Source organism: Ammospiza nelsoni, chromosome 30 (assembly GCF_027579445.1).
Source record: "Ammospiza nelsoni isolate bAmmNel1 chromosome 30, bAmmNel1.pri, whole genome shotgun sequence".
Taxonomy (NCBI): domain Eukaryota; kingdom Metazoa; phylum Chordata; class Aves; order Passeriformes; family Passerellidae; genus Ammospiza; species Ammospiza nelsoni.
In genome coordinates this window covers 3405903-3421614 of record NC_080662.1, presented here as the reverse complement: position 1 = coordinate 3421614, position 15712 = coordinate 3405903, and the positions used below count along the sequence as shown (strand labels likewise).

At 44.5% G+C, this 15712-nt stretch overlaps 1 protein-coding gene across 2 annotated transcripts in view; it reads right to left on the bottom strand.

Annotated features, from left to right (window-relative positions):
• The window catches only part of EBF2 (EBF transcription factor 2), a 132089-nt gene extending 118457 nt beyond the window's left edge, over nucleotides 1-13632 (bottom strand). For both annotated transcript variants that reach the window (XM_059490873.1, XM_059490872.1), the window contains exons 1-6: nucleotides 13136-13632; nucleotides 10906-11062; nucleotides 9876-9939; nucleotides 9557-9612; nucleotides 9124-9197; nucleotides 3232-3300 (exon numbers count right to left, since the gene is read on the bottom strand). In XM_059490873.1, coding sequence (XP_059346856.1) covers nucleotides 3232-3300; nucleotides 9124-9197; nucleotides 9557-9612; nucleotides 9876-9939; nucleotides 10906-11062; nucleotides 13136-13266 — 551 coding nt within the window. In that variant the 5' untranslated portion in view covers nucleotides 13267-13632. The remainder of the gene's footprint in view (nucleotides 1-3231; nucleotides 3301-9123; nucleotides 9198-9556; nucleotides 9613-9875; nucleotides 9940-10905; nucleotides 11063-13135) is intronic.
• Between the last annotated feature and the right edge of the window lie 2080 nt (nucleotides 13633-15712).

Sequence of the window (15712 nt, the reverse complement as noted above, 5' to 3'; positions counted from 1 at the left end):
AGCCAGGTTGGTACGTGGCATATTTTTACACTGACCTATGATTTCACACCAGGGAAAAACACCTGTATTTCAATCACTATTTAAAGAAAACCTGTAGTTCACTTTACATTAACAGCAACCCACCATGAAGGCATCACTGAGCTGAAAATATCACCATATTTATCGATCCACATGGCTGCAAGGTGCACTTCAGAAATTACATTCCACCTGCTGCCAAGTCCCTAGGCAGAGGTGTTTTCCTTTCAAGAAGCTCTAGAAAGACCCTCTAAATAAATCTAAGCTGCTGTCCAGCAGGTCCAGAGCACACAGGACCTTGTTTGAAAGACAATAAAAAATGACCCCACAGGGTGCATTCAGAGGAGTGGAGTGCGCAGCTCCGCTGTGCTTTGGTGCTGTGCAGGTTGGTGAGGATGAGAGAGGAGCCAAGGGTGTCTCTGTGCACAGGCAGGCACAGCACAGCTCTGCTGCTTTATTTGCACTGCATGTGTTGATGGAGATGTGGCTCGCAGGATTATCCCTCACTCCTCAGGCCCTGCTCCGCTGGGTGAGTGTAAGTTTTCGGTGTTTCTCTTTTCTCTGATTTATGACCGGAGATAGCTCAGGGATGCCACTTGCTCAGTTTCTTGGCTGTTTAGGCTTGTAAGTTTTCTGGTGCTGTTTAGGTGGCCTGGAAAGGCCCAGGGATGGCCTTGAAGAGCCCGGCGCTTCAAAGGACGAGGAGAGACTTCTGATCTTGTCTCGGTCTTGGTGTTTATTAATTGTTTATCTAAAAGATTTTCTTTCAGCCCGACAGAGGTCTGCACAGCAAGTCAGCCATGGGCACACTGCACAAGCCCCTGGGCGGTCACTTATCTTTATACCCGAAGTTACGTGTACAATATTTATAATTTTTCTCCAATACCTTCTACCCTTATTAACCGGTGCACCTTTAGTAATAACCAATCCCCAAGTGCCACCATCACCACAGAAGATGGAGGCCAAGAAGAAGAAGAAGAAGAACAGGACACGCCCCAATTCCTCCATCTTACTTCTTTAGACCCCCCTGTACCAAAATCCTAAACCCTGTGTTTTACACTCTAATTAACCCATCCCTTCACCATTCACCCAGTGAGATCCTCCCATCCTCATACAGGTGTCGTCTCCTGTGTAGGATCAAAGTCCAGCCACCAGACACTTCTGGCAGCATTCCAGGACTCCCAAGCCCCCCAAGGGTGGTCTCGGTCACTCTGCACATCAGTCCTGAGGTGCTGAGATCCCACAGGTGAGGAGGCAGAACAGAAATAACTGTGCAGAAGTAACTCTGCCAGAAGGAGGAGTCGCTCTCTTGATGCTGCACCACCAGTCAGTGGTAGAAAAAAGAAAAATATTTAGGTTTGAGTTTTGCTTCTTTCAGCAAGCCAAGCCTCCTCCAGACAGCAGGGCAGAGCTGGGATAAATTCTTCTCTCTGCAGCCTAAATCTGATTTAAAAAGTGACTGCCTTTAACTGAATGGAGCAGCTTTATCAGGCTGCACCCCTGACTTATCTCCCACATCTACCCTCACTGAGCTCTGGAGTTCACCTGGAATGGACACACACACAGAGAAAGGGAAGAACCCACACACAAAAAGGAACTGCCAGACTGAGCCTGGAGGATGCTTCCGTGCCAAGAGAATGTCTATTGCTGTTAGCAGGGCAGGCAGGAAAAAGGTTCTGGGCTCAGAACAAATTAGGAGAGGTCTAGACAAAGTTAGGAGAGGTCTTAGAACAAAGTAGAAAAGGTTGGGACTCACTGAACACAACAGGTGATTTGTGATGCACATTTTACACATAGCTGTTAGAAAGAAAAATCCTGTCCTTTCTCAGAGCTTCCATTCCATTTTACATCAGCAGATCCCAAAACCCCCCAGGACACATCAGAATCTTCACTTTGCATGAGGATAAGCAGCTGGCTTGGGTTTACAAATTCAGCTGGGGCAGGAACTGTCCCTGTCAAGGTCTCAATCCAGGGCCTTCCATCCTGAGCTGCTTCCCAGAAAACTCAGACTTGAGGCTGGAAAGTTCCCAAACGCACATTCATACCAAGCATCAACACAGCCAAAAATAAGCTTTAAATTTCATAGGAAAGGTCAAGATGGCACATCCAGGACTTCTGCTCCCCAAAGAGCCCAGTTCATTGCTCTGGATTGCTCTGTGGATTGCCACAGCTTGTGAGCACAGAATTAAAAGGCAAAACTATGGGGTAGAGGGAGAAGGAGAACCCATCGCCTCATCAGAGTTCCAAAATTATTTAGATTAACTCTGTGATTATAAAAAAAAGGAAATTATGGCAGATCTTTATTCAAACTAGCTTCACTGCTCTGAATGCCAAAACAAGTCCACCAGAAATACTGTGACAAATAAAGCTTATTAGGGAGGAGACAGAACAGGCCAGACACAGGCAGGCACAAAAACTGGCTCTAAAATCAATCCACTCCACCACCAGCTCTCTTGTAGCATCTGCTTCAGGGAAAAGGAACCCTTTAACAGTTACTACAGAATAATCTGGGGGAAAACATTTTCTTGTTGGCTTCTCCTTATTTACTGTTCCCCTTCTGGAGCCCTTGTTTGTGTGCTCCGTTCTGAAGCAGCTCTGCCTGGTTTTATTTTCCCTGTCTGAGCCTTGCTGAACTCCAGATTTCAAACCCTTCCATGTCAGTGAGTTCCACAAGGAAGTTTTTTAAGCTCCCCCAAATATACACAATTTTTACAGTGCCACTTCATGCTTTAACAAACTGCAGTTCTCCCCATTTATGTTATTGACCTAAAAACTAGCAAAAGAACCTAAACCTGGAACTGAAACTGAGTAAAACACAAAGCTGTTCTACATAAAATTGCTCACAATCCCAAACCTGTCAGATTTAATGTTGCATTTTTGCCTTTCTACCCCTCCCTTTCCCCCCACATTTCTACAAAAATATTGCTCTTTTGTTAAAGAACATTAGTGAAGCTGCCAGGCTGCTCAAAGCTTTATCTGTCTCAGTAATCCAGTTGGATCCAATCCCTGGTGAGGAGAGAATGTTCCAGGTGCACACATGGAATATTTGGTCACAATAAAAACAGAATTTCATTTTAAAAATAAACATAAATTTTGTCAAGGTCCCCAAATGGCAGACATCAACAAATAACCAGTGAGAAACAATCTCTGATGATTCAAAGTGAAAACCAATAATTTTGGGATGCTTTTGCAGGAAAATGGGAATTCATCTCCTACCTGTCAATGATCACAGGGTCAGATGGAGTCTCATTTCTGTTGCCACAGCTTTTCTTCTCACAGCACCGACTGGAGAGGGAAAGAAAAGCAAAATTAAAGAACCAGTGGGACAGATGAGGGCAAAGAACCAGCTCAAAGTCTGGCGGAAAACCTTCGGCACTCGATATATGCCTGGAAGGGTAAAATTTCTGCTTTCCAGAAGGGAAAATTAAGGGAATTGGGTGCCCAAGTCCTGGCTGGTTCAAGCTGGAGTTTGGCACTTAGCTCCCTGTAAACTATTCTGAATTACCCAGCCAAAAATGAGCAGCAGTATGGCCACACTTGAGACTGAGGTGATATTCATAAAGGTCTAATAAGTGATTAACAGATGTCATTAACAGGCAGAACCAAATGGGTTATGTGCGGTTAAAAGTCCATCAAAAGGTGTTAGAACTGACTACAAGCAACCTAATGGTTTGGTATATTCCAATAATATTTTTTATATTACTGTATTTTTTTTATTATTAAATATCTAAGTTTTATATGGTTACTGAAAACTTCAGCACTCCATGAAAAGCCAGAAACTGAACATATTTAGATGCTACAAAGGATCTGAAGAGATGTTTTTCAGGTTGGCTTTTGCAATCCCTTTGCAATTGCTTCAGTGATAAACCCTTAAGACTAAGTATTAATTTATACACATTCAGTGGTAATATTAATTATAATAAATAATAAAAAAAAAATTATAATCAATCGACAGCTCATTATTTCCATTGATATAATCACTGACATGGGTGATGCTCCTGCACACACAGTAGCTGAGTACCGGGAGTTAAACAGACTTTAAAAACAGTCCTTGCTCTGAAATCCTCACTTTTAATAATCTGAAGCAACAGAGAAGATTTAAGCTGTTTTCATGCTCAGGTTTTTTGTTCCAGTCAAAGCCAACATGGGACAGGGCGGATGGACGTACCCAAAAGTTTAAAAAGTCTCTATCAGAAGTCCCACATCCCTCAAAAGTCACCAGATCAGATGCTTTTCTAGAAGATATTTTCCATATTTTGCAGAGGTTTCTGTTCAAATTTACACACATGGGATGAAGAAATTTTGGTGGGTTTTTGTACAGGGGTGCTGAATGCATCTGCAAAATTCTCAAGCATTCTGAGTGTCAGAGCTTCCCAGCTGGGGAGCAATTCCAAGCACAATAAGATTTTTTTAAGTAAATAAATAAATAAATACTAAAATAAGAAATAAATAAAATACTTTAATTCATTAAAGGCAGAATAAAATATTAAAGTGGGGATTTTTTTCTTTATATGCTTAATATTTAATTATAAATGCCTAAAATGAGCATTTACACCAAAAACCCTCTTTCAGCTATGAAAAATCCCAACATTTCCTCCAGTTTCCAGGTAGTTCCTGCTCTGGGGCTGAAATTGCCCATCCACATGATCTGGAAGGAGCAGATCTATTTGAATAACAGCTCTAACTGTTTCAACATTCCTAAATTCCCCTTGCCTCAAACCTGCACTTATTCATCGATGCTACTCCTTTTAAAATAAAAGGATACACTAAATATTTAAAAATCCCTGGGGCAGTCCCTGTAGCTGCTGTAAATTGTCATGGCTCCATCGACTTCAGTGCAGCTCTGGTAATTCACACCAGCACACAACATCACTCTCCCTCCCTCTCCCAACTTTATTTTAAGTGCATCTTTTATGGATTTCAGTGCCTAACCAGAGTTTAGAAAGAATGGACTATTTTCGTACCAGGAGCCAAGATGGGAATGCTTTCTAAAGGAGAAAATTATAATAAACCCCCCGAAAAAAGCAGAAAATCCCCTCAAAGGAACATCAGTTTGGGATGTACTTTGACATGTCCAGTATAGCAACACATGGAAAATAACATTTGGAATAAAATCTTTGCTGCTTTACAGGCTGTTATAATAAAGCAAAAAAAAAAAAAAAAAAAAAAGAAAAAAAGAAAATCTGTAGTGATTCCAGGGATGGTGGCACTTCTTGACAGAGCATTTTAGGATGAATTCTGTGAGACTGAGCACAATGTGGCTGGGTTCAGAAGCAAGTGCATCTTGTTTTATTTCTATTTCCACTATTATTGCAGTTCTGAACTTTGTGTTTGTAATATTCAAACATTTTCCCTCTAAAACTGTGGCTTGCAGCTGAAGTTCTCCAAATATTTCACTGATATCTACGTGCCTATCACAGCTGGGGAAAGATCTTTGTAAGTGATAGACTTTTTCCCCTTTGACTGTAGTATTTTCTGAGCCCAAATATATGAAAAAAAATCTTGATGAGGGAGAAGAGTAATTCCAGTGAAGGAATTACTGTTTGCACATAAATCAGAGTGGGACTGAGGATGTTTCAGCCCAACATTATAGCAAAAATACCTCTTAAATCTTTAAATCCCCATTTCCAAGGGTTTCACCCCATATCCAAGCAGTAACATTTCCACTTGGTTGGTTTCACAAGTGCTGTCTGTAACAGAATTGGCTGGTTCCAATTTCAGTCCAAGCCAAAACCCCCAAACGCTGGTGGTCCAGGATCAAGCCTTCAATATTCTCTTCAAGCAAATTATTGGCATAACTTCACCAACATTTACATTTCTGCCACAGTGTTGGGCTGGGAACACACTTTTAGAGATGCTCATATGCTTAAGACAAGAATATCAAGGCTTAAGATGATTTTCCATATCTTTTCTTGTTATATTTTCTCTTCTAGTGAGATCTACATGGTGAAAGTGATGGTTTATGTTAAGAATGGTCCAGAAAAAACTAAAACCAAACCCAGAAAGTTCCCAGGGACAACCCCAGCCCTACAAACTGAGCACCCCAGAAACCCCATGCCAAAGCCAAACTTCCATCCTTTCCCCTCCTCGCACTTGACTAAAATGGTTTTAAAATTCATCCCTCACCCCACACAAAAAAAAAAAAAAAAAAAATTAAAAAAAAAAAATCTGTCTCTAATTTCAAACTCAAATAAGCTCACAGCATGGTGGCCTTTGTTTTGTTTTCTTCTGCCCAACTCCTCCCTGCAATTGCATAACAAAAGTGTCTAAATTCACACCATCTGGCCGATAAAGACGCGGGCCCCAGTGGCCGCCTGGCCCAGCTGATTAGAGCTCCCGTCTAGTCTGAGCCTTGTGGCGAAAGTCACAGCTGTGGGGCTCACTCCACTCAATACAACTCTGTTATTAGCCAGCTGTAGACCCTGAGACTACTTCTGTTCGAATTATAATACCTTTTAACCCTCTGAGCATTGAGGGCGTAGGGGGCTGCTGGCAGCAGCATAACAACGAGTTTCCTCTTAGTGGATAATTGGAAGAAAAGGAAGAGGATGGGGGGGAGTTATTCCAGAAGAGGAAGGTGTTTTACCTTGATTTCCAACCCTCAGGATGTTTTATTCCACACAAACACACCTAATAGGAACTGTTCCTATTAGGCCATAAGATGCAAATGGGGAAAAAAAAAAAAAGATTGGAGATGAATAAATAGAGGCTTGCACTGGAAGCGCTGAAAGCACTAATTATTGAGAGCTGGACTTTCAATGGCTGTGACAGATTGGTGCAGCCATATCAATATTTAGACAACTTTCCTGCTAAGCAGGCATCTGTCACCGTCTGAGGGAGAGACGGGCACTTTCCGAGGAGCTCGTCTCCACACAGCAAAAAATATCTTCATGTGTGGTTATGTACAGAAAAATCCCCCCTAAAACACCCTACCTCCAACCAGGGAGGATTGGAAGGGGGGCAGAAAGACAGACAGACCCTTCTTGTTTTCCTTTTCAGAAGCAGTAGGCATCAATTTCGACAGCAGAGTGGGTACAGTGCATTAAAATTTGATGTACTGTTCCTAATGCAAACTAAACTAGAGGCTTTAAAAATTGATGCTGCCACTTAAGCAGCACACAATGAGGAAGATTTGATTATTGTACTTAAAAGAAATAAAATAAAATGTCAAGTTTAACTAGAGTTGGAGCCATTCCCCTGGCATTATTCAAAGTGATGTGTGTAATGCCTCTTCAGAATACACAGCGTCCTGCTCAGAGATACTTCAGGAAAACACGACATTTAAAATCAAATGTCTTCATTAGGTTACAGAGTGCTTTTGATTCCCTTCACTAATCTGTGTTTTACATGGGAAGGACGTCCCTGAGTTGTAATTCTTCCTTGGTTAATCTATCAAGCAGCAGAGCTGAGAATAATCAGAATAATAGCTTAGATTTGTGCAACGCTACCTTAAATCAAGCACAGAGGAGGTTTGCAGGCATCACTGGAGCTCAGAAATATCAAAGTTGAGCAGAGCATTTGATAGCATAAAGGCAGGGAGAGGCAGCAGGGGGAAAGCCCAAATTAATTTTAAATCAAACATGTCCATTTGGATGAGAAGGTGCTGAAATACTTGAACTTCCAAACCAGAGCTGCGCTCTGTGCAGGGAGAGTGGAGAAAAGAAATGGGCTCACTGCTCTTATGTTATCACAAACCACAACCCAACTGCACGAGAAATCAGACTTTTCTTCTCTAATTCTCACGGGTTATAGTGAAACCTTTCAACAGCATGGATGCATATATACATATATATATATATATAATTATATACACAAGTTCTAAATGTGCCAGAAAGTCCCTTACACACCTTTGATCTTTGCCACTACATCACCCATGTAAAGCCCACCCAGTGTAACCCTCATACGTGATATACATTGTGTTTGGGCATAAATATGAAAATACTGTTCGAAAGCTAATTTACTTAATTAAGGAGAGCTACACACAGCAGAGAAACAATACATTTGTTTCATACTGAATACCTGATTAATATTCTATTAAAAAGTAACGGAATTGTTGACATAATTAAGTACTGAAACTGAGACTTCCCCTTGATAAAAACTCTGTCCAAATAGGCTTCTCTCACTGCTACATTAACTTAAAAAGGCTACTTTAATTAAAAAAAACAACAATCAGGTAGCAAGCTGAGCCATTAAAAGAAGCAACATTGAGTCCACCAGCTTAACCCTCTCCCACTGATACAATAAATCACAAACTGGGTATAATAAAGGTCACGAATGGTTTTTGTCTCTTGTTTTATGAACGTTCTATGCACATTTTAGCACATTTTAATACAAGAACATTGACTGTTTGCATTATTATATGTATTGAAAAAAAAATTTAATTACCCCAGAACAGGAAAAGTAATAAGTTACCATGGAAGCACGACATACATACATAAGGTACATGTAAGTTCAGACTTATACAAAAGTTATTAAAAACATCCTCAAGTCATTTCACCCTCTAATTTATAAATTTAAATGCTAAAAATAGTGTCCTTTTTTTTGTTTTAATTAAAAAGTAGAAGGCCCCTAAATATTGTTCACATGTAGAGAAAGGAAGGGTTTGAGGGTTTTTTCTTGTGGGGTAGAACTGTCCAAAATTAAAGAACATTAATGACGCCACTTTAACTGAGAAAATGAAAATATTTCACCAAAGGAAATTGCATTAAGAACATCCTGCAGTTTCCAGGCAAAAATATATAAATTAAACTTAAACTCATAAGGTGAGCAGAAATTTTATGAGCAATAAGCATATAAAAGTCTTGATTTAAACAACACATGCAAAGGCCTACTTTAAACAAAAATAGTGCAGCTGTGGTTGCTGAATCTCCTTCAGGAAAAATTAATAGCAAAAAAACAGGAAACCTGCCCCAAAAATGTGTTTTGAACCCAAGCAAGCATCACCCACATAAAGACAAAGTCTTCCTACACGAAGACCCTCTCTGAGCTAGCAACAAAATAAACAAACAACAAAATCAAAATCTCCCTACTTAAAATTTCCTTGGAGAGGCTTTTCCAACATTTTGGGAAGCAAAGCTCACAAATGATGTCTTAATCAAGTCATCTTACCTGCACATGACTTCGTGGGTGAGCAGCACTCTGCACATCTCTGGGTTCTTGTTCTGCCCTTCGTAAGTTATGGGCTACAAAAATTAAGAGAAGGGTGAAGCCAGGAGCATCGGGGGTTATTTATTCCTTAGAATCTTCAGATGTGAGGGGAAGGGATTTTACCACCTGCAAACAAACGTCTTCCCCTTTATGTGCAGGGAAAACAGCTTTACAGAAATATTGCTACAAAGTGGATAAAAACCAACAGTCCACAGAGGGGAAAAAAAAAGAGACTTAAGAGCACAATTTTCAATTACTCTCCAAAATAGGTCTGCAATACAGCTGAGCAAGAGATCAAAATGAAACAGAGAAGGAAAAACATGCAAGGAAATGTTGAGCAAACAGGAAAGATGAGGTGGGACAGGACAGCATGGCACAGATCAGCCCTGCTCACCTGCTTGGTGACAGAATCAATGAGCCTCACATAGAGATCCTGCTCTGTCCTGACACCTGGAGTGAGGGAGAACGGGGATAAATCACATTCCACAGGCACCTTGCCCTGAGAGCAGCAGAACAAACCCAAACCCGCTCAGTTTAAACACCCTCAGCATCCCAGGCAGTTGTGGCTCCCAAGCCCATCCGAAGCCCAGGGCCCATCCCTGAGCTGAAGAGGCTCATGCAAGGGACTTTCAGTGTATTTTGGACACCACAGCAGCCACGGGCAGACCCTGGCTCGCTGCACAGCCCCAGGAGGAGCAGGGAAGGGCGCTCACCGTTGCTGTAGAGCAGCTGGAGTTTGTAGTGCGTGCCGTTGTTCGTCTTCTCGTTGCCTTGCTCCTGAAAGGGAGTTTGAAAAAAGGAGGGGGGAAAAAATCCTTCCAGAACTTACACTTGGCACATTTAAAATGCAAGAGCTGATAATCATGATGGAAGTGACAACAAAGTTGATTAAAATTCCAAGAGGTGAATCCACTGATTGGGATGTATTAACCTTCCGAGTGACCCAGGACAAACTACAAAATACTCCTGACATCTTTTCCTGTAGGAGTTCAAGAACTTCTTTCCCTCTTTTATTTGCCACTATGCTCTCAACTTTTTCAAGGGAATACATTGAGAAGAATTTGTGCATTTCAAATAATTTAATATAAAGCAGATTGACACCAGGAAAACACAATGGCTTTTGATTTTACTGTGATCATTGCTTTTCAATAGTGTTACTTTGAGTCAAAATTGATATTTATTTCCTGAAGGTTGTGTTACAGGGATATTTCTTATGTCCCTTTTTAATGTAATTTCCTGTAAAATAATTATTTATGATTCACAGTTCAAAAAAATCTTGTTCATGGCTAAGAAAATAACAGAAAAAAATGCAAAGTGGTCAAGACATGGAATTAAAATCCAAAAGCAAATGCTTTTCAAGTCCTGCCATTGACTTTGGAGCCTTAGGAAATACATATAACCACACTCAACAATAATCTGACATATTTACAGGTCAGATTCCACTTCTGTTTGGGTACTAATAAAACCTGGCAGATGTGGTAGGTAAAAAAAGCTAAGTGCATTTATCCCCCATGAATTTTATTTATTTTCGTTTTAGTGGGTGAATGAAATTCACGACACAGAGCAGAGGCTTCCAACCCTTTTTAACCACAGCAGCACACACAGGGTTACAGCTCTACCACAGCACCTGAACCTTGACCAAACCATGGTTATATTTTTTTATAGGTATTAGAAGCTGGCAGTCAGTGCGGGGAGAAGATCAAAATTGGAGAGGAAAAGAAGAAGAAGAGTAAGGAGCCTTACTTTATCATTTTCTACAAAGTCCACAAAAGCTGTCCTCTCTATTTCCACGGGCTGCCCCTGTCTGTCGTAGAGAGCCAGAACAAAGTGAAAGAAATTGGATTTCCTCAAGTTGGAGGGTGGCTGCTTTTCAAAGTGGGCTCTGGACAAAGCTACTCCGCTGTGGAGGAAACACACGGGATGGGGTGAGGGGGAGAGACAAAGACATTACCAGGTTGTGCAGCAGAAAGGGCAGAACAACGACAGCAAAGGCAGAGCTCGCTCGGACCGTCCCTGCCCTGCAGCCCCGATTGCGGCGCGGCCCCGCTCCCTGCACAGCCCAGGACACGCTCATTTACAGAGGGCTTGGTGCTAAAGGCAGCGAGTGCTTTCCTTGCCCCGCTTGTTTCCCTGCCTGTCACCGCTCCTTGCCGGAATGCGGCGCGGTGGGGAGCGCTGCGAGCGTCAGAGGGGCTGGAAGGGTTCCCTGCACATCCCGGTCCTGCTCCCTTTCCCTGGAGGAGAAAACGAGCCACCCTAAAAATCATTCCTACGGGCAGGATGTCAACCCGAGGACCCCTCGTTTTGCTCAGAGACAACGACTTTCGAGCAGAGCAGCCGCTTGCCTCGGCTGCGAAGTTTGACTTGAACTGATTCCTGTGAATTGAATCTCTGATTTAAGCTGAAAGAATTTAGTCTCGGGTTAGCCAGCCCTTGAGAAATTCTTGTCCCTGACTGCAGAAAACGTTGTGATGTTTCCCACGCATTTCCCGGCTTCGGAAGATTCAAATGCTTCTGTTTACCCACGATATCCCCGACTGCAGCTTTATTTCTTTGTGAAATTAGTTGCAGTTCCCTCTCCCTAAAGCAAATTTCTACTTACCGAGAAGAAAATAGGTGAGTATGAGCACCTCCAAATTACTTAATAGACAAATTAAGTCTATGTGCCAGACTAGTTAGGAGTTGGACAGCTTTGGGTTTTAGTCCCCAAAACAGATCCACGGCACTGGCAAAAGTATTTGGCTCTTTCAGAGCACTACAGATGTTTCCCGGTGTTCTCCTTGCCAATGAGGTACGGTGTGAAATCACCACATCCGCCACAACTGCACCTAGCCTGGGGATTCCTCTCATTCTGCGTGTAAAAATTGGGATTTATTGGTTTGTTAGGAATATCTGGGAGAAAAACCTGGCGATGCCAGCAGGCTGCACAACACAGCTGCACCTCCACGCTCCCGTGAATTGGAGCCTTGTCAGAAGCTGTTTCCTTTTACTTTCAGTTTCCTCAAGGATAAAACTCTTCCCCCTCAACCGTATTTATTAAACACTCTATCGACATTCATGAAACTCTGATAACTCCTCCCATGGTGCTTGGAAAACCTTGCTGCCAGATCAGGCCGTGGGTGGGGGCATGGATGTGCTATTTCTAAAACATCTGCTTCATCTGAAGTCCCCTCTGCTGTTTCATGCCTTTCACCTCTCTCTAATACTAAATAAAATCCTGCTTACTCCTGGGGTTCCCAATTTAGTCTTGCCCGACGCTACTACTTAACTTTTTTTTTTTTTTAAGTTATCCAGAGGGGCTGGAAATTTTTTCCAAGGGGGAAAAAATTACCCCAAAGAGTTTTAATCATCTTACCCCTAACGGGAAGAGACAGCAATAACTGTCCTGTGCCGACTTGGCTGGGAAGAGAAAATAAAAAGGGGGCGTAAAAGGGTGATAACCCGCCCGAACAAGTAGAAAGCGAAGAGCCAGGCCCCAATTTCGGGATGTTCGGAGCCATTTCAGCCCAGCAGGGACCTCTCGGACGTTCGGGCAGGTGCTGCAGACACGGGATGGCCGCAGGGTGCGGGATCCGCCGTGCTTGTGCCCTGAAACCGCGGTGACCATTTCGGCAATGCCCACCGTGAATTAAGCAAAACAAGACGGGCCGGGGGAGCTCGGGTTTGACATCTGCATTGAAGTTAATTCTAACTTGGTCCCCTCTGTTCGGCTGTGTGGCCGAGCAAGCAGGGAGGAGTACCCTGGATCGCTGGGAACAACCAATCCAGAGCCCCACAATCTTCCCGGGGCAGAAAATCAAAGGGTAATCCCGTCTCGCTGTCATCTGAGCCCCGCACTGGGTTTTAGGGCTCCTGTGCTAACAACGGGGCATAATGAAAAGATTTGCTAAAAAAAAAAAAAAAAAATAAAAAAATAAAAAAAAAATGAAACAACCAAGCAGAGGTAAAGTGGGAGAGAAATAGTCTCAGTTACCTTTGTGCTGCTACGTTTGCATCCACAACCCCAACGTTTCTGACCCAGGACCTGACGGAATCCATCTCAGAACCTAGAGATTTATCTTTCAGAATTGGTCCTCTTCCTAAAGTATCTTGAATTCCAAACATTTAAAAAGTCTATGCAAACTAGCAACAGTTTCCTTTTGGGAGATAAGGGAGAAGGAAAAAAAAGAAAAACAAGACGACGCAGCCTTTGAATCTGACACACAAATCCCAGGAAAGTGAAGTTCAGCTTTAAAACCAACTTCTTCTGCTATTTAACGCTTCGTGTTTTTAACGCCTTCAAACGGGGAAGAAAGTTTTTCCTCTTGCCAAGTGAAAGTTACGCTGATTCAGCCTCGCCGGGTATCATCATCCTTCACACGCACACCCGGGAGCCGCATCCAGAAACCGATCGCCGCTAACGAGGATCACCCGTTCCTCAAACAGACAACGGGGAGAAGGATTGATCTGCCTAATCCAGGAAGAAGGAAGGAAGGAAGGAAGGAGGGAAGGCAGGGGGAAAGCCGCGATGCGCGGGGCGATGGCAGCAGCGCCGGGGCCGGAGCGCGGCCGGTCCCGCCCGGCGCTTCCCGCGCGCCATCAATGGCCACAGGGGCGGGGCGGGGGGCGGGGCCCAGACCACATAAGGACATCTCATTTGCATCTCGCACCGCCATTGGCTGGATGGCGAGCCCGCGCTCCGCCCCCCGCGCGGCTCCGGGCTGGAGGGAGCGCGCCCGGGGCTGTCGCGACCGGGATGTCGCGATCGGGCTGTGGGGACGGGTCACGGTCACAGCCCGGCAGCCCCACGGCGAGCCGTGCTGCCCCAGACCGCACAAACCGTGCTAGGGCAGAGGCACCGGGCTGGAAACAGCGCGCCCGCCGCGCACCCTGGCACGGCTGGAGCACGGGCAGGGGAACGGCGAGTTTATCGTGATGGGTTTATCGCCACAGCTCGGCAGCTCCACAGCAAACGGCGCTGCCCCAGAACGCACAAACTGTGCTAAAGCTGCGGGACTGAGCTGCCAGGAGCACGCCCGCCGGCCGCCTCGCGGCTGCAGAATTCCGGGCACGGGAACAGCGGTTTATCGTGACGGGTTATCGGGATAGGTTATGGCCAGGGACCGGCAGCCTCACACCGAGCAGTGCGGCCCCAGCCCGCACAGAGTGCGCTGGAAGCGCGGGGCCGGAGCGGGAGGAGCGCGCCCGTCCCGGGACACACGGAGCCGGGCACGGGAGCCGCGGGCTCATCGCCGTGTCCCGGGCTCATCGCCGTGTCCCGGGCTCATCGCCGTGTCCCGGGCTCATCGCGGTGTCCCGGGCTCATCGCCGTGTCCCGGGCTCATCGCCGTGTCCCGGGCTCATCGCCGTGCCCAGGGCTCACTGCCGTGTCCCGGGTTCATCGCTGTGTCCCGGGTTCATCACTGCGGTGTCCCGGGCTCATCCCCGTGTCCCGGCACCCTCACCCCGAGCTGTCCTGCCCCAGAACAGCCAAACTGAAAGCCCTGTCCGCTGAAAGCTCTGCCCGCTGAAAGCTCTGTCCGTCTGACCGCCCTGGCTGCCACAGCCCCGCACGGGTAGCGGCCGCTTCGCTCTCCGGCGCGGGATTTGAAATGAAAAATTGCCCAGAGGGAGAGCAATGGGTCTGGGGCAGGGTGTAGGCAGAGGCTGCCTGCGGGGCAAGAGCCAGCCCAAGGCTGCCAGGCACCCGGCAGACTCCAAAGTTACACCCTGAGAGCTGTCAGGTCTCACCTTAGAACTTTTTCTAACATCCCATGGAGGCAGCGTTTCCCATTAAAGGAAACCGGAGCTCTCCCCAGCCCGGCCCGCGGTGACCCAAGACCATACCTACGTCTGCATTTATTTGAGTTTATTTCTTAAAACTGCCCTGCCTTGGCGATATTTTCCTCCTGGCCCTTTTGTATTCTGATCTGTGTATAGATCTGCCTCTGAAATCTATATAACACCAACGCGAAAACAGATTTCAAGACAATGAATGCAAATCTGTGCTCAGAGACCATCTGCCAGATGAGGGAATCAGATGTTCGGTAGTTAAAGGCACAGCACAAGGATTCAAGGATTTCCTTGACTCATTATGTGCAGCTCCTCTCTTTAACCTGCTTGGTTTTTGGTTTTTTTTTTTTTTTTTTTTAACGGGATCGAAGTATAATTTCCATTTCCAAATAAATCGGAACTCCTTCCATCCACGTTCAGCCGCGATTCAAAATGCCACCTATTAAATGCAAGATTATTTTCACGGAGTTTTATACAGTTCTCTCCAAAAACAATCTCAAATTAAAATCTTCCCATGAAACTTTCATTAAAATGTATCCTTAATTCAGGCACGATTGAGGGCAAAGCCAGGACTCAGATTTATTCTGTCTACATAAGTGACAGACATGGTATTGGATGAACTAATACATCTCACCCAATCTTTGTTCAAGGAAATTCGCCATGCTAACCCACCTCCCCAAATTGATAAATATGCAGGAAATGATTTTGCCAGGTTAGCAAAAGGCGAGGCTGGCGTTATTTCAACATTAGAGAAAAGCAACAGCAGTTTGACGGAGCT